This window comes from Aquarana catesbeiana, linkage group LG05 (assembly GCF_042186555.1).
Source record: "Aquarana catesbeiana isolate 2022-GZ linkage group LG05, ASM4218655v1, whole genome shotgun sequence".
NCBI lineage: Eukaryota > Metazoa > Chordata > Amphibia > Anura > Ranidae > Aquarana > Aquarana catesbeiana.
Window position 1 is genome coordinate 210,262,257 of NC_133328.1, and position 25,025 is coordinate 210,287,281.

The following is a 25,025-nucleotide window of genomic DNA, read 5'->3' on the forward strand; positions in this document are numbered from 1 at the left end:
CCAATCAGCCCACCGGGAAACTCCCGGTAGTCCCGATGGCCAGCACAGGCCTGGTTTCAGCTGCATTCTGAGTTGGATTTGTTGACCCTTACTTGTTTGAACTATTGGCACTGTTCTGCTTGCCTTGTTTTTGCCCACCTATCATTGCTTCACAGCTTGGGGACATCCCAGTGTCTATGAATATCCAGCATGTGTCCTGTACTGCACAATTTACTTACCTGTAAATTCCATATATTGGAGTACAGCACAGATAATCCTCCTATCAATTCTTGTGTTACTCTGCATTGTTTGCTAAAAAACCAAGGGCTTACAGAGTGGGTGAGCTTATAGGAGTACACCTAGCGGCTTTGCCCAGCAAAGCCTTTGACAATGTCCAGTCACATGAAGGTAGCAGCCTATAACCCAGGTTCTGTGAATTTCAGCCTGTGTCCTCTACTGTAGTGGTTCTCAACCCTGTCCTCAAGTACCCCCAACAGGCCATGTTTGCAGGTTTTCCTTTATCTTGCACAGGTGCTTTAAATCAGAGTCAATTGCTTGGTATTTTGGACAGCTATTTTATCTAAGAGAAATTCCCAAAACATGACCTGTTGGGGGTACTTGAGGACAGGGTTGAGAACCACTGCTTTACTGTACTGCATTTTACTTTCTTGAACATTATACGTTGTAAAAATATGACTGATAGAAGTGACTATTTGAAGAGAGGCTAAATATTATTATTCTTGGCAAGGCTGAGCTTTGCTGGGTAACTGGGTCCTTTGCATAATCCTTTAGACATGCAACATAGTTAACGTGTACATTTTAATAGAAAGAAGGATTCACTTTTTAAATACAGAAATGCTCACTGCATGCACACAGGGTTTTATAAATGATCTTCTCCCCCAAGAGGCCATTTTTACAGGTCTTCCTTTATCTTGCACAGGTGCTTTAAATCAGAGTCAATTGCTTGGTATTTTGGACAGCTATTTTATCTAAGAGAAATTCCCAAAACATGACCTGGTAGGGGTAATTGAGGACAGGGTTGAGAACCACTGCTCTACTGTACTCCACAATATGTAATTTACAGTTAAGTAAAAATTCCTTGTTTTTAAATCTTTTTTTTTGTTTTCAAAAAGTTTTTATTTTAGCATAAAGGTAAAACAAATATAATACAAAGATATACAGAGCCATAAATGCAGGGATCAAAGATTATATGCCAAGACTAGAAGCATACGTTCATTAGAGAGCTAATAAATCTATTATAAAAGACATTATAGACTTAAAGTCTAGGCAAAGTCTAGTGGATAAAATATGGCTAAGGATTAATCGAGAAGAAAGTAAAGCATTTAAATAAGGAAAAAAAAACACAAAAAGGAAACACACAGATGTAAAATAAAAGGGGAAAATAAAAATAAAAAACCGTCACGTTTGGAGTCTAAAAAGAAACCAAGGATTCCAAATAGCATCATACTGAGGGATAGTATCATGCAAGGTGTGATAAATCTTGTTAGCCAACATCATACGGTCTATTCTAGCAATCACTTGTGCATACGGAACAGAAGGTGATTTCCAATGCGAGGCAATCACCCATTGCATGGCTGCACAGATAGAATGGATCAGTTTTACCAATGGTTTAGTGGAATCTGGAGGAGGTTGAAACAGCAGGCAATGTTGATAGGAGATGTTGAGGGGTTTGTCTGCCAGCTTGTCTATCACTTTCAAGATCTCCGTCCATGTGGGACGTAATTTTTCGCATTCCCAAAAGGTATGGAGAAAAGAGCCTTGTTGAGCACAGCCTCTGAAACAGAGGTGGGAGGATTGTGGGAAGATCTTGTGGATACGTGTTGGGGTGTAGTACCAACGTGTCAATAGTTTGATGGCAGTTTCGCGCACCATAATAGATTTGGTACATTTGCGTAAATTTTGCCAGCCTTTTACCCAGTCTATATCAATGTCCTCCAGACTCATCTCCGATTCCCATTGCGATCTATATTTTAGGGGTGAATCCTCAGTGTTAGCCTCAAGATTGTTGTAGATTAGAGAAATAAGGCCTTTCTGGCGAGGGGAATCATGGCAAATGTCCTCAAACAAAGTTGTGGAGGACAAATAAGGGCCAGAGTAGTGCTTTTGGAAGAAGTGACGTATTTGTAGGAAATGATAAAGTTCGATGTTTGGGATGTGGTAATTGGTTTGCAGCTGACAAAATGATATAAATTTTGAGTTTAGGAGAAATTTATTTAATGTAGTTAATTTTAACTCAATCCAGAGTTGAAAGGAAGAGGGTCTATCGTATGCTAAGGGGAATCTAGAATCTCCTAAAAATGAGGCACCTAGAGGTACAGCAGAAACTAGTTTGTATGTATTTTTATATGCGTCCCAGAGTTGAAGGCCTGCTTGGGTGATCAAATTTTTAGATCCCAATTCTGAACTAACTGGGTTATTGGACCACATGAGGCCTGGGAGAAACAAAGGGGCGATGGATTCACCCTCAAAGTGCACCCAGGGGACTCTGGAGTTATGTATGTTCCATTGTGCTTGTTGAGTGTACCTACTGGCTAAGTAGTAAAACCATACCTGAGGAACCCCCAAGCCACCCCTTTTAGAGGAACGGTACAGGACCTCCCTGGAGAAGCGTGGAGGTTTGTCCTTCCAAATAAATCTATTAAACATCACCTGGATAGAGTGTAGGTAAGTTTTAGAAATTTTAAGTGGTAGGGATCTAAAAAGGTAGAGGAGTTTGGGGAGAATTGTCATCTTAAGTGCCGTAATTCTACCAAGAAATAAAATGTGTAGATGTGACCACTGTTTGAGTATACCTTTAAGTTTAGATACCATGGGGGGGGATGTTAGCTTCAAAGAGTCTGCAAAAATCTTTAGTCAGGTTGATTCCTAGGTATGGGAGGTGGGAGTCCGCCCAGTTGAAAGCATAGACTGATTTAAGGTGGAGTAATTCTACAGGTGTGTAGCCTATCGGGAGTGCACTTGATTTTGACATGTTTATGGAGAGGCCCGAAATCTCTGCAAACTTCGATAAAGTCTGAAATAGGTTCGGGAGGGATACCAGAGGATTGGTGAGGAACATCAAAACGTCGTCTGCATACATCCCAAATTTGAATGTCGAGTGGCCCTTCAGATAACCAGAGATATCTGGGTTTTGGAGTATGGCAATGGCTAGGGGCTCGAGGGCTAAAGCAAAAATTAAAGGTGACAACGGGCATCCTTGTCTTGTACCTCTGCCCAGGGTAAAAAACTTAGAGTTACAACCCGGGAGTCTAATTCTAGTTTTCGGGTTCTGATAGAGGGCCAAGAAGGCATGTAGGAATGCTTCCTGGAAGCCCATGCGTTGTAGGAGTGTAGTGATGTACGTCCAGGAGACAATATCAAATGCCTTTTGTATGTCAAGGCTGAGCATAAGGAGTTTTCGCGAAAATAAGTTTGCATCTTGTATTATATTTGTGGCTAGGCGAATGTTATCAGTGATGAGTCTATGGGGAATAAAGCCAGACTGAAAAGGGGAGATAAGAGAGGGGATAACTATTGCTAATCTGTCAGCCATGATCCTGCTAAAGATTTTTAAGTCATTATTGATGACCGAGATAGGTCTATAGTTTTGGGGTAAGGTATGGTTCTTTTGAGGTTTTGGAATCAGGGACATGTTAGCTAATAACATATCCTCGGAGAAACTACCGCCTTGTAAAACCCAATTGAATAGATGGACTAATCTAGAGGTGAGGAGGGGAGAGAATTTCTTATAATACAGAGAGGAGAATCCATCAGGTCCGGGGGCTGAACCCGATTTTAGAGATTTAATAACATTCAAAACCTCTGTTGGTGTGATAGGGGCATTCAAATTGTCTAATTGTGTGGGGGTGAGATTTGGTAGGGGGATATTCTGAAACCATGTAACGTCGGATGGGGAGGGTTTTAGCTGGGAGGGGGCTAATAGAGAGGAGTAGAATTGTTCAAAGATGTGAAGGACCTCTTGGGGATGGGAGGTGATATGTCCAGAGGGGGTCACTAATCTATAGACATGGGGATGCGGGAGGAGCGATTAAGTTTTCTGGCGAAAAGGGTGGAAGCAGAACTCTCATGAAGGAGGCATTTGGCTTTTGACCAATGCAGAGTTTTTTCCACTCTCTTCGACAAGATACTATCCAATTCCAATCTTTTTTGGTCAATTAGTTGTCTAGTGGATTCCAAGTGTAGGAGATTAGTATTCTTGTAAAGACTATCCAAGTCCTTATTGAGGGTTAAAATGTTTTGTTTATCTATTTTATTCCGAGCAGCAGCAAGACCAATCAATTTACCCCTCAGAACCGCCTTATGTGCCGACCAAACCGTGGAGGGAGGGGTTTCCGGGATGGCATTAAAATTAAAATATTCTTCAATAGCTTGTGCTATTTCTCCCTCAACGACTGCGTCTGATAAGAGAGCTTCATTTAGTCTCCATGAGTAAGAAGTGGGTGCAAGCCTAATGTATGTAGTGGTGAAGGCAGTGGCATGATGGTCCGACCAGGAACAGGGATGGATGCTAGCATCTGTGGTATTAGCAAGGATAATGGGGGTAGTATAGATGTAGTCAAGTCTCGCATAACTTTTATGGGGATGAGAGTAGAAAGTGTATTCCTTAGCCCCAATGTTATGTGCTCTCCAGGTGTCCACCAGTTGATGGTCTAGTAGTCCACCTGAGAGCGAACGGGGAAAAGATTTGGTTGAGGGGGGACATCGAGGATCTGTCAAGAGTAGGGTTAGCAACCATATTAAAGTCCCCTCCTATTATCATGTGTGGGATTGAAATTGGGAGAGGCGGTCAAAGAAGGAGTGAAAAAAAGATGCAGGAGAGTCATTAGGGGCATAAATACTGGCGATAGTAATTTCTCTAGAGTGAATCATACCTTTGATTATAACATATCTACTATCTTTGTCTTTAAAGACTTGTTGGACTTCCATTGGGAAAGAGCTGTGCAAGAGTATGGCGGCACCTCTACTTTTCGTCTGGTGTAATGAGCAAAAAGTCTGAGGATAGTGTCTGTGGAGGAATTTAGGGTGTGAGGAGTGTGCAAAATGTGTCTCCTGCAAGAGGAGAATTTGCGCTCCAAGCTGTTTATAGAATGCAAATGCCTTCCTCCTTTTTAGAGGGGAATTAAATCCCTTGACATTGTGTGATATACACCTAATCACCATGGTGATGGTGATAGTGGTCTATAGTCTGAGGGCAAATAGACCCAAAAAAAAGGGGGCCTAGAGCAAACCCATTGGATTGCAAGTGACAAAAGGAGGGCCGACATACTCGAGCACTGGGGGGTAAAAGAGCGAAATACATCAATCATGTAAGTAATACAGACCAACATCATTATGTAGATTATAAAATATTTCAGCCTAAGTGAAATGATGCAGAAGCATTGTGACGGTTGACCAAAACCTAAAAAAAAAACAGGAGAAAAAGGGAGGGTAAAAAGAATACAACAAAAAAAAACACATAAGCTTAAACGTAATGTGAGTGTCCTCATAACTAGGAACTGGATCAGGTTACAGTAGAAAACCTGAAAAAAAGAAATCACAATTCACGAGACTACTAGGTCTCGAACCCAGCCTGGAAAAAGTTCTGTGCTATGTCAAGCCAGTAGGAAAAAGAAAAGTCAAAAAAAAGAACTTGCCTGCAGTGAAGACAAAACCAAAAAATAAAAATGATGTCAAAATCTGCTAGGCTGCGGCTGGGTGGGGAAAACATGTCGCGGCTCCAAAGGACCGACGTCCGGGCGGTTGTCAACTGGAGTTGGGTGCATGTTGCTGGGATGTCCTGAGGGTGACATCGGTGGAGAGAAGATCAACGAAAAGGGTCCTCCGGTCTGTCTCCAACGTCGTATCTGATTCTGCGTCTGTCTCTTCTGGTTGGAGGTGTCTGCCAAATAGGTGAGAGTCTTGGTGTAGAGGGGGGTCGACGGATGACATCAGGTTCCAGAAGGCCCAGTTTAACCAGAACCTCTTGGCCTTCCAGGAGCGACGTAGCAGAGTATGTGGTACCATTGTGAGGGACTACCAGCTTGAAGGGAAAACCCCATCTATAGCGAATGTGAGCAGCTTGGAGGGCAGTAGTAATCTCCTTCATGCCACGTCTCCTGTCTAGGGTGGCAGGGGAGATATCAGGATATATTTGGATGGTACGGTCATCCAGAGTGATGCGTTGTCGATTGCGGGCAGCTCTAAGGATCTCCTCTTTAGTTAAGAAGTCCTTCATGCAAAGGACAATGTCCCTGGGAGGTTTGTCATCGGGCGGTTTAGGTCTGAGGGCTCTATGTATGCGGTCACAGGTGAACGAACACGCATCTGTGTCTGGGAGCAAAGACTTAAACAGGCGGATCATTGTAGGGATGAGATCCGTAACAGATTCTGGGATACCTCTTATACGCAAATTGTTGCGTCTATTGCGGTTGTCAAGGTCTTCTATTTGGGATTGCATCAAGGAGAAGGCCGTGGCTAGAGATTCATGTTCTCTGGAGAGGTCACTGTAGGCGAGAGCCAGTTCGTCATGTTTAGTTTCCAGTCTTTCCGTCCTGGAGCCTAAGGCCGCAATCTCCTGGGAAAGAGTGTGAGAGGTTTTGTGCAGCTCAGTCTGAAACGTGGTTGCCAGCCTAGCGTACATGGCCTCCAGGCTGCTTTCTAGGTCTGTCTTTGTAAGGGAGGCGGTGTACTCACGGCTGGGATCGGAGACAGGTGTTTGATCAGGGAAGGATCCTGGAGATGGTGCTGGAGACGGAGGCTTGCTTCTCCCTGCGGCGCCATTTTGAGACATGCTGCCCAGTTCGCGGGTGCGGAGAAGATAGTGGGTTAGGGTATGTTGAGACGATCCTCTGGGTTTTTTCTTTCTCCCAGGCATGCACCACGCTTAGGGGGCTCGAGGGGTGATAGAATTGCTGAGATTAATCGCCGTTAATAGCCCTCGGCAGTCGTTATCTTCCCGGGCTGGACGGAGCTAAACTCTCAGGCGTCCATCACGTTCGGCGCCGCGCATGCGCCCCCCCTTGTTTTTAAATCTTAATTGATTACATTATTTAAAGGGTAACTATACATATGTGGAAAAATAGCAAATATCCTTTCATTTCTAATCTGCAGTGCTGTAATTTACTAAAATATTAAATGCATGACAACCTGGAGGTTCTGTATACAGTTTCTGTACAGAACTTATTCAGAAATGTAATTTTCATGCTTGTGTGGTTGGCTCACCGATTTTCCCAAAAATCTGCACTAAGAAACAAATCAGATTTTAGGCATCTTCTGCAACAAATTTTTTTTTTTTAGAAACTCCCAAAGGGTTCATTATTAAGGGATGCTGACCCTGCAGCTTTCCTCATTAGAACACTGCAAGTGCATCAGACAATTAATAATGAAAAAGTCACTCTCATTCAGATCCACCTTGCACATAACCCAGCAAACAGCTTTTTCTTCAGAGCAGAAGCAGGTAGGAATCTGCAACAAAGTTTGTTACAATACTTGCAATGTAGGTTGATCACCCAGAAAGAATTGTTTTTTTGTTTTTTTCCCCAACAAAAGTATAGTTACTCTATAAGGGCCAGTTTACACCAGGGCATGGTGCTAGAAACCCACTTTCTGTGCCTGCTTCCCGCACCTCATTAAAAATGCACTGCACTTGCAGTCTGAAGTGGGTGCCAGTGTTAACTTTGAGACACCCCAAACACAGGTCGCAAACACAGTGCATTTGCCTGCACCAGATCCCATATTATAGTACAGTACATACACTACTTTTAGTGTGGTCTCTGGCGATTTCAGCCCCTTCAAATAAATGGGCTAAAATAGCAATGCAGCAGGATTGCATGTGAATCACTCTGGAATTCAGTGCGTTACTGTGCAATTTATGGTATAAACCAACCCTATATTAGGCTGATCTCCTTTTCATTAATATCTAAAAATGATTTTGAAGACTATGCATCCACTTTACCAGTAATCTATTTGAAAACACTATATGATTTCAGAGTTGCATGTATTAAGCTGTATACCTTTTTTTTTTCTACAAGACCCCTTTCACACTGGGGCGTCGGCTCCATCGGCGGTAAAGCACCACTATTTTTAGCGGCGCTTTACCCACGTTTTTGCGGGGGTTTTCAACCACTAGCGGGGCGGTTTTAACTCCCGCTAGCGGCTGAAAAGGGTTAAGACGACCCGCAAAGTGCCGATGCAGCGGCGCTTTGCCAGCGGTTCGGCAGCGGTGCCCATTCAGTTCAATGGGCAGGAGCGGCGTATACACCGCTCCTTCACCGCTCCAAACATGCTGCTAGCAGGATTTTTTTTTTTAGCATCCTGCAGCGCTCCACTCCAGTGTGAAAGCCCTAGGGCTTTCACACTGGAAAGACAAGAGAGGCTCTTTACAGGCGCTATTTTTAGCGCTGTAGCGCCTGTAAAGTGCCTCAGTGTGAAAGGGGTCCTAAATCCACATTATTTATATTACAAAACTATTTCAAACCACCTTTAATTGGTTATACAAACTTTAAGCCTTCCTAGCACTATCCTGGGAACATCTCAAAGAACAACCTTGTCTGAACTTTTAATCATCTTTTTCTGAGTGTTATATATAGCAATCTCAACCTTGTAAATATGTTTCCAGATGTGTAATTTTTCTGTGTGACTATTAAAATATAAGTTGCAAAGTAAACCTTTTTTTTCAGCCATGATATGTTTTGAAGGCACTTTCTTAGCTGACCTTCTATTTATTTATTTTTTTCAGTCATTTAAAGCAAAGGATGGTTATGTTGTAATTGGAGCAGGCAACGATCAACAGTTCTCTACTGTTTGCAAGGTAAGCAGGACAGTGATGTAATGCAACTTTTCCATAAAGGCAAAGCCTTCAATATTTCTCTTGCATTTTACTTTCTTGAACATTATAAGTTGTAAAAATATGACTGATAGAAGTGACTATTTGAAGAGAGGCTAAATATTATTATTCTTGGCAAGGCTGAGCTTTGCTGGGTAACTGGGTCCTTTGCATAATCCTTTAGACATGCAACATAGTTAACGTGTACATTTTAATAGAAAGAAGGATTCACTTTCTAAATACAGAAATGCTCACTGCATGCACACAGGGTTCTTTAAATGATCTTCTCTGCTATGTATTTACAACGTATTTAAGGTATAATGATCCCTTAGTAGGATTTCTCAGGGGTGCAGATATAAAATTTTTGGCCCTAAAAAAAAGGTAAAAAAGGATGTCCCCCCATTGCGAATGTTTCATGTTCATTGAAAAAGTACATTCCTGTATAAGATGCCTGTAAAAAATATCTTATTATAGCGCATCTCTAGGCTACATGCCTTTGTGGCCCTAATCCACTCTGTTATGTTGTAGCATATTATTTGCATACTTTATTCCAGGGTTTGACATTTTTAATTTGCGGTTCTAGTGATGTAATGAGTGACTAGCTGTTGGATTAACGCAAAAATGGAATTAAAGCCCAAGTTTAGCTAAAATCAAAAACATAAAAATCTGCACAATGAACATAACTTAAAGTTAAAATGTTTCTCTTGTGCTTAAATCTTCCTCCTTCCCATCCCCCACAGCTGCCACCATAATCTTATGCTGCAGCGGGGGTTAAGGACTGTCAGGATCTCTTATCAAGGGAGCTTGACTATGCCAAACATTTCCTGCCAGATCCGCCATTCATCAAAGCCGTACTACAGCTTCTATAAATGACACAGGATCTATGAATGGGGGGGTGGGGTGGGGTGGAACTATTAATCATCCATCCCCAATTAAGAGTTTATGTTCCATTCATAGAAGCTGTAATTTGGCTTCTATGAATGGCGGATCTGGCAAGAAAGGATGGGCGTAGTCAAGCCCTCTTGATGAGAGCTTGTAACAGCCCTTTATTTATATTAACCCCCCACCACACCGGAAGATTATCCCACTGGAGGTGGGGAGCGGGGTAGGACTGAGGAGAATTTTTCCTAAAAGAAGAAGAATCAGCACAAGGGACACATCATACTAACCGTAAGTTATATCTCTTGTGCTGCTTTTTATGTTTTTGATTTTAGCTAAAATTAGGCTTTAACATAGTGTAAAAGAAAAACAAACTAAGGTTCCAAGTAAAATTTAAACTGGACACCATTGACTATAAAAACTAAAGAAATTAAATGGAAAAGAGAAAGCAGTGTCGGGAATCTTCTAGAGATGTTGTTGAGATGACCATCACAGACTAAACTCCTGTCCTTGAAGGAACATCTTTGGGAATACCCTGGCCAAGTTGTTCTAAGAAGTCTAAGAAGTCAGTGAGCCTGCGCTCTTTATTAAGGTGATGGTGTCATGGCTTGGAGGCTGCAATGGTGGTTGTAACAAAATGTCCCACACTCTGCTTGAGTGCTTTCATCATATATCACTTCATCCCAGTCTCAATATAGATATCAGATATTCCAACCACTCACAAGCACAAAACAAGACAATACTTGTTTAGTTGCTGAACATGGACTGTTTTATTAAAACCAAAATACAAGTCTTACATACAGTAGAAGAGGAGGTCCCCCCTCCTGCTCATATTACTCTAACAATTCACCTGTAACCAGAAACCTAATTAACATGAGCTAATTAACTAATCCCTTAAAGCAGCCGATGTGACTGTGCCCTCCTGAGCATTGTTATGATTAATCAGGATTTCACTACAGGTCAGACTTGTTGTCACCGAGCTTCATACAGTAGATTATACATTATCATAAGTATAAACACAGGACACCTTCTCACAATAGCAGGAGCTCCAGCAGGAGTCGGCCCGTCTCCTACATTGTACAGAGGCCAATGTGATCAGCTCTCTCAACTAACATGTTGAGTTTAGAATCAAACAAACCAAGAATAGTCTTTACATATATCTTGGGAGATATTGTGGATAAATATTACTGTCCCATTTTAAGTATTCCAAGATATATTTTCTCAGTTACCCTGTGCCAGGATGGCACAGGGTGACTTAGACATAAGAGGTGCATGGGGAGCTGAAACATGGCTTTCCTAACCTTACCAAGGGATTCTTGGTTCCACGGGCCCTCCCGTCACATTATTCCCCTTTCAGCAGAACACTAACACAGGAGGAGACCCCAGACGGGTTAACTCCGAAGTTAGTCCATAGCTCCAGCCCTCTAATGCCTGTACCCACACAGTACCCCAAACAAATTGTTCCAAAAAGAGCATTACTCACCCAGCCAACCTCTGCCTCTTTCATAGAACATACCCGCTGCTGGGGGGAAGTGCGGACTGGTCCTTCCTCCTGGAATCCCTTTAGCCGCAGGAGAGAAGGCAGGGTGGCTGGGCTCAGTCCGTCATGCTGTTGGGCATCTGGACCGTCTGCCCAGCATCCCTGGGGTATACAGGTGGAGACTGAAGTCCCATCCACCTTTACAGGAAATTCGTCCTCTGTTAGTTGAGGGCAGAGGCTAGCAGCACTCTGCCCTGTTGCCAGCCCTTCTGCTGGAAACCCCACACCATCTGCTCTGGCTAACTGTTGGGGAGGGAGGCCAACTGCCCCGGCTCCCTGGAACGATGTAGTTGTTGCCAGTGTTGGGCAGAGGTTGGTAGCACTCTGCCCGCTTGCCAGCACTTCTGCTGGGTTTATGCTAGTGGAGACAGCAGGCCATTCCACCAACACCAGATCCAGCTACAGTCGTGAGGTGCCGATTGCATTCCCTCTTTGGGTCCTGATCTGCTGCTCGGGAGTGACTGCCACTTCCTCACCCTGGGCCTCCAGAACTGCCGCAGGTGTGGGGCAGAGGTCTTAGACCCTCTGTCCGGTTGCCAGCACTTCAGCTGGGTTGGTGTCATCATTCTGGGGTGCTGTCTGTTGTTGGAACTCCCTTTCACTGGTATTTTCTCCCAGGTGCACAAACCCTTGTTGGAGAGGGGAAATGGTTGCTTCTCCTCCCTGCATCTCTGAAATCCACTGGGAAAGAGGAACCATCACCTTCTCACCTCAGGCCTCCGAAACTGCCATGGGTGTGGAGCAGGGGTCTGCAGTACTCTGTCCTGCTGCCAGTACTTGAGCAGGTGATGCATAATCTATAACATCCTCTGATGAACAGTCCATTAAGTCCATACATTCTGTAATCTGCGGCTGGAGAGATGAGCCGACTGCCCCAGCTCCCTGGAACTCCACAGTTGTTGCCGGTGCTGGGCAGAGTTGGATAGCACTCTGCCCTGTTGTCAGCACTTCTGCTGGGGACTCTACATCTTCTTTGGCTAACTGTTGGGGCAGGAGGCTAGATTCCTCCACTCCCAAAGTGTGTAGCTGCCATTGGGGAGGTGAGCTGGCTGCTTCCTTTTCCGTTCCCTCATCTGGCTGCTGGGACAACATGTCTGTGGTACTGTTTCCCAGGTGCACGGATCCTTGCTGGGGAGGAAAGACCTCTTTCTCCACCCTGGCCTACTGTTGAGGAGGGACAATGAACACCTCCTCTCCCTTCTCTCCCTGTATCTGCTGCTGGGAAGTGATCACTACCTTCTTACCCTGAGCCTCCAGGAACTGCGACAGGTGTAGGGAGAAGTCTTGGACCCTCTGTCCAGTGACCAGCACTTCAGCTGGGGAAGTTCCTTGCAACTCCATAGATACTGCTGTTGGTGCTGGGCAGAGCTCAGTGAAGTTTGGCCCTGATACCAGTTCTTCTGCTGGAGGCTCATCAAGTTGTTCTTCATCAGAAGTCTATCAAATCCCCTGTTTCTGCAACTGGTGGCTGGGGATAGAGGTTCACCATCTCCTGTCCGTGGAACCCAGAAGATGCTATCGGTGCTGGGCAGAGGTTAGCAGAGCTCTGCCTTGTTGTCAGCACTTCAGTTTTGGGGATTGCAATCTCCAGGTTTTCCACTGCCTATTCTCTGGCATGCTGCTGGACAGGCACATTCCTCCATCCAAGATCATCCCATGCAGAAACAGGATCATCAAGGTCAGTCAGCACTTGCTGCATCCGCCATAAGACCTCCATGTCCGTAGCTGCGGTTGGCAAAGCACACTGTTACTCTGCCACATTGCTGACTCTTCAGCCAGGATTTCAGAGTTGTCAACTGGTATTTCCTGATAGTCCCAGGCAAAGGGGCCCAGCCCTGGCGCTGAGCAGAGTCTGGCAGCCCTCTGTAGGCGATCTCCAGCTCCCATTCCTGAACGTCCAGAAACTCTATCTTCCAGTGCACTTCCGAGACTTTCAGTATCCCTCCTCTGAAATCCATGATTTCGTCCAACCACCACTCCAAATCACTTCCTAAGTTAGGGTCACCTGTCAGCTTCACATACAACAGTCGCAGGCCGCCGTAGTCAAAGCCTTCCGTTGGGCTGTCATCCACTATCCAAGGGCATGCTTGGGATAGTAGGATTTCTCAGGGGTGCAGATATAAAATTTTTGGCCCTAAAAAAAGGTAAAAAAGGATGTCCCCCCATTGCGAATGTTTCATGTTCATTGAAGAAGTACATTCCTGTATAAGATGCCTGTAAAAAATATCTTATTATAGCGCATCTCTAGGCTACATGCCTTTGTGGCCCTAATCCACTCTGTTATGTTGTAGCATATTATTTGCATTCTTTATTCCAGGGTTTGACATTTTTAATTTGCAGTTCTAGTGATGTAATGAGTGACTAGCTGTTGGATTAACGCAAAAATGGGAGCAGCCTTTTTAGTGTGATTTTGTTCTGAATCTGAATTAAAGCCCAAGTTTAGCTAAAATCAAAAACATAAAAATCTGCACAATGAACATAACTTAAAGTTAAAATGTTTCTCTTGTGCTTAAATCTTCCTCCTTCCCATCCCCCACAGCTGCCACCATAATCTTATGCTGCAGTGGGGGTTAAGGACTGTCAGGATCTCTTATCAAGAGAGCTTGACTATGCCAAACATATCCTGCCAGATCCGCCATTCATCAAAGCCGTACTACAGCTTCTATAAATGACACAGGATCTATGAATGGGGGGTGGGGTGGGAGGAACTATTAATCATCCATCCAGGATGGCACAGGGTGACTTAGACATAAGAGGTGCATGGGGAGCTGAAACATGGCTTTCCCAACCTTTCCAAGGGATTCTTGGTTCCACGGGCCCTCCCGTCACAGTGGTGATGGAGATTCACTGCTTGGGTTTCACACGTCTCTGCGGATGAGAGAACCTTTAGGAGGAGGGAGAGATTGTGCCTTTATTGTTGTCAGGCAGGTCACTTTTTGAAGTCTTGTCCTACCTATCCAGGGAATGCCTGAACCTTGAGGTCCTGTCACGGACAGACCTTAGGTGCCGTTGTTTCATCCCCAGTTATCCAAAAGGATAAGCCCCTTGTTTCGGTCACCATTTCTTGGGCTGAGTCGTCCATCGAGATACAGACTCTAATTGACTCTGGGGCTGCAGGCCTGTTCATTGATGCTTGTATCGAAGCACTCAATTCCGCTGCAGCTCCATGACACTCCACTTGCCATTGAGGCTCTTGACAGGAGACCTCTACAGCCTGCCCATGTGACTCATGAGAAGGTTCCGTTGTCCATGGCCGTAGGGGCTCTTCACCATGAGATAATCCAATTCCAAGTTATCTCCTCACCTAAATTTCCACTGGTTATTGGTTATCCTTGGTTACAGAGGCACAACCCCTCTTTTGATTGGCTCCGTGCTGAGGTTCTCTCCTGGTCACCACAATGCAGTGAGACATGCTTCCAGAAGGTAGCCAAGGTCCTGTGCACCTCTTTACTCTCCTCCCTGCCAGAGGAGTAGCGCGATTTTAGCGATGTCTTTGACAAAGGTCAAGCCTGTTGTGTGCCTCCACACCGGCCATATAATTGCGCAATTGACCTTCAACCTGGTGCCGTACCCTTTGTGGCTGGGTTTACCCTTTGTCAGTCTTGGAGGATAAGGCCATAGAAGAGTATGTTGCAGACGCACTTTTTCAAGGTTTCATCTGCAAATCCTCGTCTCCTGCTGGTGCTGATTTCTTCTTTGTGAAGAAGAGGAGTGGTGAACTGAGACCTTGTTTTGATTATAGGGGTCTCAATCGTGTCACGATCAAGAATGCCTATCCGAGTCCGTTGATTACGGAGTTATTTGACTGCCTCAAGGGAGTAATGTTTTTTACGAAGCTTGATTTTAGAGGGGCATACAATCTCGTTAGGATTAAGGAAGGCGACAAGTAGAAAAGTGTGTTTAATACCAGAACAGGCCATTATGAGTACCTCGGAATACCTCGGAATGCCTTTTGGCCTTTGTAATGCCCTGGCAGTTTCCAGAAATGTATTAATGATGTCCTCCGAGATTTGTTGCAGTTATGTGTGGTGGTGTATCTCAATGATATCCTCATATTTTCCAAGTCCCTGGAGAGCCACCACACAGATGTCTGTCGTGTGCTTCAGAAACTAAGAGAGAAATTGGGGAATTGAAATCACAACTTATGCCTCTCAGTTTCTCAACTACAACTGCAACAAGAGGACTTGGAGAACAGGGAGAGAAGACAGAACCTGCGCTTCAGAGGAATCCCTGAGATGGTGGGAGACTCTGATCTATGTGCCTATCTTCTGGGTCTTTTTAACAATTTGGCCCCCTCAGTTGTGGACATAGACTGGTGCCTGGATAGGGCTTGTGGGTCTCTGGGCCCAAAGCCTCCTGCCGGAGCTAGACCCAGAGATGTTGTGGTGAGGTTCCACTACTTCGAAAGTAAAGAGACACTAACCCTGGCCGCGTGTAACAAATCCCAAATGATGTACAAGGGTGCTAAATTGCAGATCTTTAGCGACCTTTCTCCCATCACCCTTTGCTAAACGGAGGAACCTACGCCCAATTACTTCTCATTTACAACACCATAAGATTCCATACTACTGGGTTTTCCTTTCTGCCTAGCTGTGTCCAAAGACGGAGCCCAGTATACTCTACGAGAACTGCAGGAGGCTGAGGCCTTCCTAAAAAATCTTGGTCCTCTTCCGGAAGAAGACATGATCCCTCCTGCCACCCAGGTCCGTATACCTCCAAACACAGCTAGCCGCATCTTGACCCCTGTTAGGGGCAAGTCCAAGAAACATCTCTCTACTGCTCAACGTCTGCATTCCTCTAAGCAACCTCCTTGAACTCCACTCTGAACGTTCCTTCATGGATCCATACTTCACTACCCTTTGCATTTCCGTTTTTTCAGTTTTAGATGAAACGATGCTGCTGTTTTTGGTTAATAAAGTTTTGTATCTACCCTGTTCCCTGTTCGGGGTAGAATTCTTTCCCATCCCATTGGGTGTTTCCATTAGAGGTTTTATTACCTTAAGCGACAAATTGTCCTGTTTATTTGCTGACTTTTTTTTTACTGTAGTGAACAGGTTTTCCAATGTCAGATTTTAATTTTTTTTTTCTTGCTATCGAGTTCATAAGGTGAGCAGCTGGCCCCTCCCATCTCTCCACCCAGAGTCTCCAGATGGAAGTCCGTGCATGCCCTTATCAGGCCTTGGACTATGCCCAGGGCTGCCTGAGACACAGTTTTTTCTCAGGCTTTCAGAGATTTGAGTCTTTTTTTTTCTTATTTTCTTTTGGTTTTCTTTTTTGGTTTTCTTTTTTCACTTTTTTGTCCATGTCTATAGATTTTTTTCACAGATTGAGACTGCATTGTCATTGTTCCCTCAATTCAAAACAGTCTCAACACAGAGTATGTTATTTAACATTCAGATGTAGAGAAGCGATTGTTATCAATAATATCCGCAAACTGCATTATGTATATTCTTATGTTACTAATATTTTAATGTCTTCCTCACCTACTACCCTTACACGAGCCTATCTAATTAGACCACAACCATGGCTTTGAGAATTTTGTCATATAATGTGAAGGGCTTGGGTTCCATCAGTAAGCGCTGGATGGCCCTGAAAGATTTTAAAGGCTCAGGCGCAGACGTGGTAATGATCCAGGAAACACACTTCCGGGCAGAAGGATCTTTTAAATTTGCCTCAAAGTTTTTCCCTACTTCCTTCCTTGCCTCTGATTCCACGGGCAGGGCGGGAGTGGCAACACTGATCAGGAAGTCGTGCCCTGTTAAGGTCAAGAAGTCTCACACAGATCGTCATGGGGGATTTCTCATCTTAGAATGCAAATATATGTCTGCCTCTTTTACCCTGGTTAATCTATATGCCCCAAATACAGGCCAGATTGACTTTGTCAACAAACTTTTTGATGCCCCTTTATACCACCCACAACCATTTATGATCATCAGTGGGGATTTCAATCTGGTCATGTCACCCACTAGAGATAGACAAACTCTCTTTAGTACTGTACCATCTAAAAAGACTATGTCCCAAGCCAATGCCTTTCGCAGATGTGTCAGGTCACATCGGCTTTTCGGCTCATAGAGGATAAAACACCCCTCCACTAAACAATTTACATTCTACTCACCAGCTCATAAAATGTACTCACGCCTTGACCATTTTTTTTATTTCGGCTCCACTCATCCCCTATGTGGTCGAGTTGGATATATCCCCCATTACATGGTCAGACCGTGCACTCATTACCTTAGATCTTATGCTTTCTCAGACCTATACAAAATCCTGTCACTAGCGTCTTAATGATCACCTTCTACAGTCCGAAGTTTCCCACTCTATTCTAGCAACTAGTTTGAAAGATTTCTTTCTGCTCAACACAGGATCAGGGTCTCAGTTTTCTACACTGTGGGAAGCACACAAGGCTGTATTTCGTGGTGCATGTATAGTTGAAAGCTCTCGGTTGAAGAGGGATAGAGATAGGCTTACACAGTCTTTGATGTTCGCCCTAATAATCGCAGAGCAGAGGCTTTTGAGTGCCCCCACGGTGCTGACATTACGCAGAGTCATCTCCCTCAGAGAACAAATTAAATCAACAAAGCTTGACAGAACAGCCAGATCCATACTCTGGACAAAACAAAAATTTTAGGAATACTCTAATAAGCCTCATAGGATGCTAGTTAATAAACTATGTCCACAACCGTTTAACTCATTACCTGGCTTTCTTCAGCAGACAGACGGATCTAGAACGCATTGCCCCCGTGAGATTTTTGGCAAATTCTACAGCAATCTGTATAATTGTCTGACTCTGGAAAATCACTTTAATTTCACTCGAGAAAAATTTGAGTCTTTTTTCTCTAATATAAAGCTCCTGAAATTATCTACAGCAGATTTAGAGAGTTTGAATGTAGCAGTATCAGCTGAGGAACTCCTAGCTATAATTAAAAGCCTCCCATTGCATAAGTCACCTGGCCCTGATGGCTTGCCTTATTCTTACTATAAATCTTTTTTTGATATTTTGTCTCCACACATGTTAACCCTATATGATTCCCTCCTTAAAGGCACTCCCCCACATCCACATTTTTCTCACTCATTCATTTCAGTTATCCCAAAGCTTGGAAGGGACCCATCTATCCCAGATAACTACAGACCCATAGCCCTTCTAAATTCGGACTATAAAATATTCACCAAAATCCTTGCATCCAGATTATCCAAGCTCGTCCCCAAATTGATCCACAGGGACCAGGTGGGCTTTGTGCCTGGCAGGCATGCGGGGGACAACACTCGACGTACAATAGATCTGATAGACCTTCTAGATAGGTCCTCTTGTTCGGCATTGATTTTGAGTTTAGACGCACAGAAGGCCTTTGACAGGCTGAGCTGGCGTTATATGTTTGCCACTTTAAAAATATATGGCTTTAGCTGTCCTTTTTTAAAAGCTTTAGAGGCCCTATATTCATCTGTCACAGCATAAGTGCTGATGTTGTCCTTCTTATCGCCTGGCTTCCCGATGACAAATGGAACTCGGCAGGGGTGTCCCTTGTCGCCACTGCTTTTTATCTTGTGTTTGGAGCCCCTGGCCAAGTCCATCTGCACTCACCAGGATATACGTGGGGTGGTGATGAGACAGGGGGAATACAAACTGTCACTATTTGCAGATGACATTCTGCTTACTATTACTAGCCCGTTGATATCTCTTCCCTCACTAGATAAACTACTGACCTCCTTTAGTGCCATCTCTGGATACAAAGTTAACACCTCCAAAACTGAATCCCTTCCTATACACATTCCGTTGCCCCTATTATTTCAACTTAAGGAATCATACCCTTTTAAATGGTGTAATACCTCTCTCAAATACTTGGGTGTCCTACTTACCCCCTTCCTATGGCTCCCTTTATACTACTAATTTCCCTCCTCTGATATTGGACATTAATAAATCTCTGTCGACCTGGACCAAATATCCCCTGTCCCTGTTAGGTAGGATCAAAGTCTTAAAAATGTCTATCTTACCCAGGCTGCTGTACCACTTTGAAACACTGCCAGTGGCCTTGCCTACCCCACAACTAAATGCACTCTAAAGGAACTTTTTAATAATTATATGGAATGGCAGGACCCACCGCATAGCGAGCTCAGTGGTATTTTTCTCTTAGATCCAAGGGGGGGGGGGGAGTTTGGGAGCCCCGGACATTACCAAATATTACTACATCACACACTTAAGGACTATTACTTCATGGTCTTCTTTACAGGTACGAGTCAATGGGACGCCATTGAAAAGGGTGTGCTATATCCGGTTCACCCGTGCTCCTTGGTTTGGGGCGCCTCCCCCTCTCTGGATCCCATCCATAAACGTCAGTGCACTGGTCCAATGACATTTACTTTAACCATTTGGCGTCAGTGTCTCAAACATTATTCCCTTACCTCCCCCTGTTCTCCTCCTGTGAATGTGCTATTCAACCCACTCATACCAGATAGTTTGTCTCTGAGCATGGTCTTTTTTAATGGCTTAATGCACCTCTTTTTCAGCTCCGGAACCTGGTCCATTCCATCATGAGGAGACTACACACTTTCAATACTTTATGCGAGAAATTTGATATACCGTCTCACCTTTTCCATTTCTATCTGCAGGTTAGACACTTCTTTCACTCTAAATCCCCAACCCTGACCCTAGACAAGCCAACCACCTTTGAATACTTATGTGCTCGGAGCCCTCACCAACTACATTTAATTTCATATATCTACCGTATCCTCCATGAATCGACTCCTCTCACGGAGACCACGCATCACTATATGAGCAAATGGTCTCATTTGGTGGGCCGACCCGTCACAATACAGATGTAGGACAGGATTTGGTCCTCTATTTTTAAATCCTCCAAATGTGTAACTCAGAGGGAGACTTCCATTAAGATTCTCATGTTTTGGTATAGAACCCCTGATGTAATCCATAAATATGAGCCCCCAGTCTCGCCATGCTGTTGGCGGTGCGGAATTGACGTAGGTTTTCTATTTCATATCTTTTGGCAACGCTCTCTGATGCAACCCTTTTGGCGTGATGTGCACCTACTTATACAAAAGGTAGTTGGGGTGTCCCCCCCGCTGGATCCTTTAAATTGTCTGTTGGGCCTTCCTTTTCCAGGTGTATCCAAAAAGGGAAACCGGCTAATATCCTATATTTTGCTAGCCGCTAAGAGGCTTATCCCATTGTCCTGGTTATCCAGTACGCCTCCCCCATGGTCCAGATTTTTACACCTGGTGGCTGAAATTCGGAGGATGGAGTTTTTGACGGCCTCGGTGCATGACTCCGTCTCCCAACTTAATAAAATATGGGAGCCATGGGATCTATCGGATTACGGGACTTCTGTGCCAGACATCACGCCCTAAAATTGTATTAAATCTGCATCGATGATGTCCATATGACTCCATTCCTCTCTCATTTCTGTACACATTATTTGATGCCTTCTTAGATTTTCTATTCCTTAATCTATACCCTCCATAGAAATCCATGTCTGTTATATTGTTGTGACTGTTCTTGAGGTTCTGATAATCTACCTATAAGTTGCCTATTTTGTGTATCATGGGGAAGCGATACAATTCGCCCCTGTGTCCAGTATCTGTGGACATTATTCACCTGTACCTGTTATTTTCTATTCTGTTCCTTATATGTTATTATATATTTTAATATTACACTTTCATTAATAGTGTATTGTACATTATGATACAAATTTTTACATTCTATTTAATAACCCAATAAAAATACAATTTAAAAAAAAACAAAAAAAAAACTAAGAACAATCTCTATTGTAAACTGGAGAAGTGCGAGTTCCATCTTGAACAGGTTAAATTCCCAGGTTATTTCATTTCCACTGCTGTTTTTTTGATGGACCTAGATAAACTTGCGGCAGTTCTACAGTGCCTCTGACCTGTGGGTTTACATCCTCTGCAGTGTTTCCTGGGCTTTGCCAACTATTATCGGAAATGTATTTGTAACTTCTCATCTCTGGTCAAGCCCCTGACTGATATGACCAGAAAGGACGGTAACTCACAGAGTTGGTCTCCGGAGTCCTTTAAGGCCTTTGAGAGTCTCAAGGCTGCCTTTGTTTCTGCTCCTGTGTTGGCACATCCTGATCCTACGTACCTTTGATCCTTGAGGTTGATGCTTCTGAGACTGGTGTTGGTGCATCCCTGTAGCTATTTTTCTAAGAAATTGTCACCTGCGGAGTGCAATTATGAGATGGTGACAGAGAACTGTTGGCGATCATTTTAGCCCTGAAAGAATGGAGACATCTCCTCGAAGGTACCACTGTGCTGGTTCTCATTCTTACTGACCATAAGAATCTCACATTCTTGTCTGAGGTTAAACGCCTCTCTCCCAGAAGGGCACGATGGGCTCTTTTCTTGTCAAGTTTCAATTACATTGTTTCATTCTTACCCAATACTAAGAATGTAAGGGCTGACGCCTTGTCACGACAATTTTCCTCCACTTCCAAGTTGGTTCCGGTTCCTGTGATTCCTCCTGATCGTATTCTGGCTAGGGTTCGCAGCAGTCTCACTTCTTCTTTTGGGAGACAAAATTCTTGCTGCTCAGGTCCATGCTTCTCCTGAGAAACCTTGTGACTGCTGCTTTGTCCCAGAGAGTCTCCGTACTGCCATGCTCCAGACTTACCATTCTCCCAAGGCTGCTGGCCACCCTGCGAAGAATCAACCCTTTTGGGCCATTTCCCAACAATTCTTGTGGCCTAGTCTACTTGCTGATGTAACTGCCTTCGCATCTTGGTTTATTGGGCCTTTCCGTATTCTTCGCAGGATTAACCCAGTGGCTTACGCATTAGACCTTCCTCCTAATATGTGTATTTTGAATGTATTTCATGTCTCCTTATTAAAACCTTTGGTCTGCAACCGCTTTACCGCCTCGGTGCCACGTCCTTACCCTGTACAGGTTGAGAACCACAAGGAGTATGAAGTACAGTCCATTATTAAACCGTAGGTTTCGTGGGCGCATACAGTACCTGGTGCATTGGAAAGGGTACGGTCCGGAGGAACGCTCTTGGGTCTCATCCTCGGATGTACATGCCCCTGTCCTCCTCTGTGATTTCCATAGACATTTTCCCCTTAAGCCAGCACTTCCTTCCCTGAGCTGGTCACTCAGCTGTCAGCTAATTGCCAGCTGCTATCACTCCGCAGTTACTCAGCTGTTGATGATATCCTGCTCGTCAGTCCTGCCTACTTAAGCCATCCAGTCCAGAGGATCTCTGCCTTCGTCTTGGTCAACATCACAGAATCTATCTCCTGTGATCCTGTTCAAGACTTGCTTTGCTGACATCCCTTCTGGCTCCAGATCCTGTCTGCTGTTCCACTCCACTCCACTTCTGGCTTGGCTGACTAGCCTTTCCGGTTACTGAACTTTGGCTATGTTTTGACTACGTTTGTTCTTTTTACTTTTATTATTGAACAAGTGTGATTTAACTGTACTTTTGTCTCTGCCTGATTTAATGGTTTCTGACAGGCTGGTGTATAATAAAGTGAACATGATGCAAATAACAATGTTGTGTACAGTTCTACATATTACAGAGGCCATCACGATGAAGACAACTGTGGCTAGGCCTACAAGGAGACATTCGGCGCGTTTCAGAAATTCATTCTTTCCTCAGGGGTGTATATATTCGTAGAACCTGGCACTTCTAAAGAGGAAACAAAGGAATTATACAGTTCCCTTTTATCATAGGCAGAATAATAACCAAAAATCCAGAAAAAACACATGGTACAAACGTTATAAATTGAGTTGCAGTTCAGTGAGTAAAATAAGAATTTGATCTCCAAGCAAAACATGACTTAGTACTTGGTGGAGAAACCCTTGTTGGCAAGCACAGAGGTAAGACGTTTCTTGTAGTTAGTGACCAGGTTTGCACACATCTCCGGAGGGATTTTGGTCCACGTTTTTTTATAAATCTTCTCTAAATCCTTAAGGTTTCTTGGCTGTCGCTTGGCAACTCGAAGTTTCAGCTTCCTACATACATTTTTTATAGGGTTAAGGTCTGGAGACTGTTCTTCTTCTTGAGCCACTCCTTTGTTGCCTTGGCGGTTTGTTTTGGGTCATTGTCAACAGTGGCGGCTGGTGAAGTTTTAGGATGGGGGCGCCAGACCCCATCCTTCCTTTTTGACCCCTCCCACTTGGTGAAAATGGGCGTGGTTTCAGTGAAATAGTGAGCGTGGCTCTAAGGTGGTGTGGTTAGCGTCTGAGATGAACGAGGGATGGAGGGAGAGGGAGAGAGGGATGGAGGGACAGCAGGCCCAGATCCTACACAACAATAGAAATGCGTATTTTAGAACGTTTAACAATCAGCAGATAAAGATATTCCAAACACCTGGTGTTAGCACTTCAATCATCCCGGCACCATGGTTGTTATGGTGTCAGGTTGATTGAAGCGCATTATTTCTATCATTACATTGTAATATAAAATGAAATCATTCAACTCATCATAATGCAGAATCATTGGGAGCCCCGAGTGTGTCACCTGCCACGTCGCCTGCCACCAGATATCATCAGGTGTCCCCAACGGAGTCTGTCCTTACATGCAGCCTCCTGTGTCACACCAAATGCAGCCTCCTGTGTCCCCCAAATGCAGCCTCCTGTGTCCCCCAAATGCAGCCTCCTGTTTTCCCCAAATGCAGCTTCCTGTGCCCCCCAAATGCAGCCTCCTGTGTCCTCCAAATGCAGCCCCCTGTGTCCCCCAAATGCAGCCTCCTGTGTCCTCCAAATGCAGCCTCCTGTGTCCCCCAAATGCAGCCTCCTGTGTCCCCCAAATGCAGCCTCCTGTGTCCTCCAAATGCAGCCTCCTGTGTCCCCCAAATGCAGCATGTGTCCCCCAAATGCAGCCTCCTGTGTCCCCCAAATGCAGCATGTGTCCCCCAAATGCAGCCTCCTGTGTCCCCCAAATGCAGCCTCCTGTGTCCCCCAAATGCAGCCTCCTCTGTCCCCCAAATGCAGCCTCCTGTATCCCTTAAATGCAACCTCCTGTGTCCCCCAAATGCAGCATGTGTCCCTTAAATGCAGCCTCCTGTGTCCCTTAAATGCAGCCTCCTGTGTCCCCCAAATGCAGCCTCCTGTGTCCCCCAAATGCAGCCTCCTGTGTCCCCCAAATGCAGCCTCCTGTATCCCCCAAATGCAACCTCCTGTGTCCCCCAAATGCAGCATGTGTCCCTCAAATGCAGCCTCCTGTGTCCCCCAAATGTAGCCGCCTGTGTCCCCCAAATGCAGCCACCTGTGTCCCCCAAATGCAGCCACCTGTGTCCCCCAAATGCAGCCTCATGTGTCCCTTAAATGCAGCCTCCTGTGTCCCCCAAATGCAGCCTCCTATGTCCCCCAAATGCAGCCTTGCCTGTGTCACATTGAACCCCCCTCGGGAGCACACCGGTACTACTTACCTTGCTGTGTGGTGTCCTCTCCTGTCCTGCATTGTCCTGTTCCACAGCGGCGATGGAGAGGTCCGTCCGTTCCTCTCATAGTAGATAGTACGGGCGCAATGGGAGAATGAAATCTGGAAGTGACATCAAGCTAAACGCCCGCAAATGAAGCGCCACATCTGCAATCTTGTGATTGCATAGACTTGGTGCTTCCCATAAGTGCACTGTGACTAGCGTCGCACTGTGTTCGGCGTCCCAACACAGTGCACTCAAGGCCCTTTTTTTTGTATTTTTTTTTTTAAAGAGCCAGTATTAAAACTTTTTATTTTTTTGACTGCCTGGAGGGGGGGGGGGGATGCGCCCATGCGCCCCCTATGGACGGGCCGCCACTGATTGTCATGCTGAAAGACCCATACATGACCCATC

General features: G+C 44.7%; 1 protein-coding gene across 6 annotated transcripts in view; it reads left to right on the top strand.

Annotated features, from left to right (window-relative positions):
• SUGCT (succinyl-CoA:glutarate-CoA transferase) overlaps nt 1-25,025 on the top strand; it is a 1,840,030-nt gene that overhangs the window by 760,183 nt on the left and 1,054,822 nt on the right. For all 6 annotated transcript variants that reach the window (XM_073630531.1, XM_073630530.1, XM_073630532.1 and 3 more), the window contains exon 10: nt 8,717-8,788. In XM_073630531.1, the coding sequence (XP_073486632.1) occupies nt 8,717-8,788 (72 nt within the window). The remainder of the gene's footprint in view (nt 1-8,716; nt 8,789-25,025) is intronic.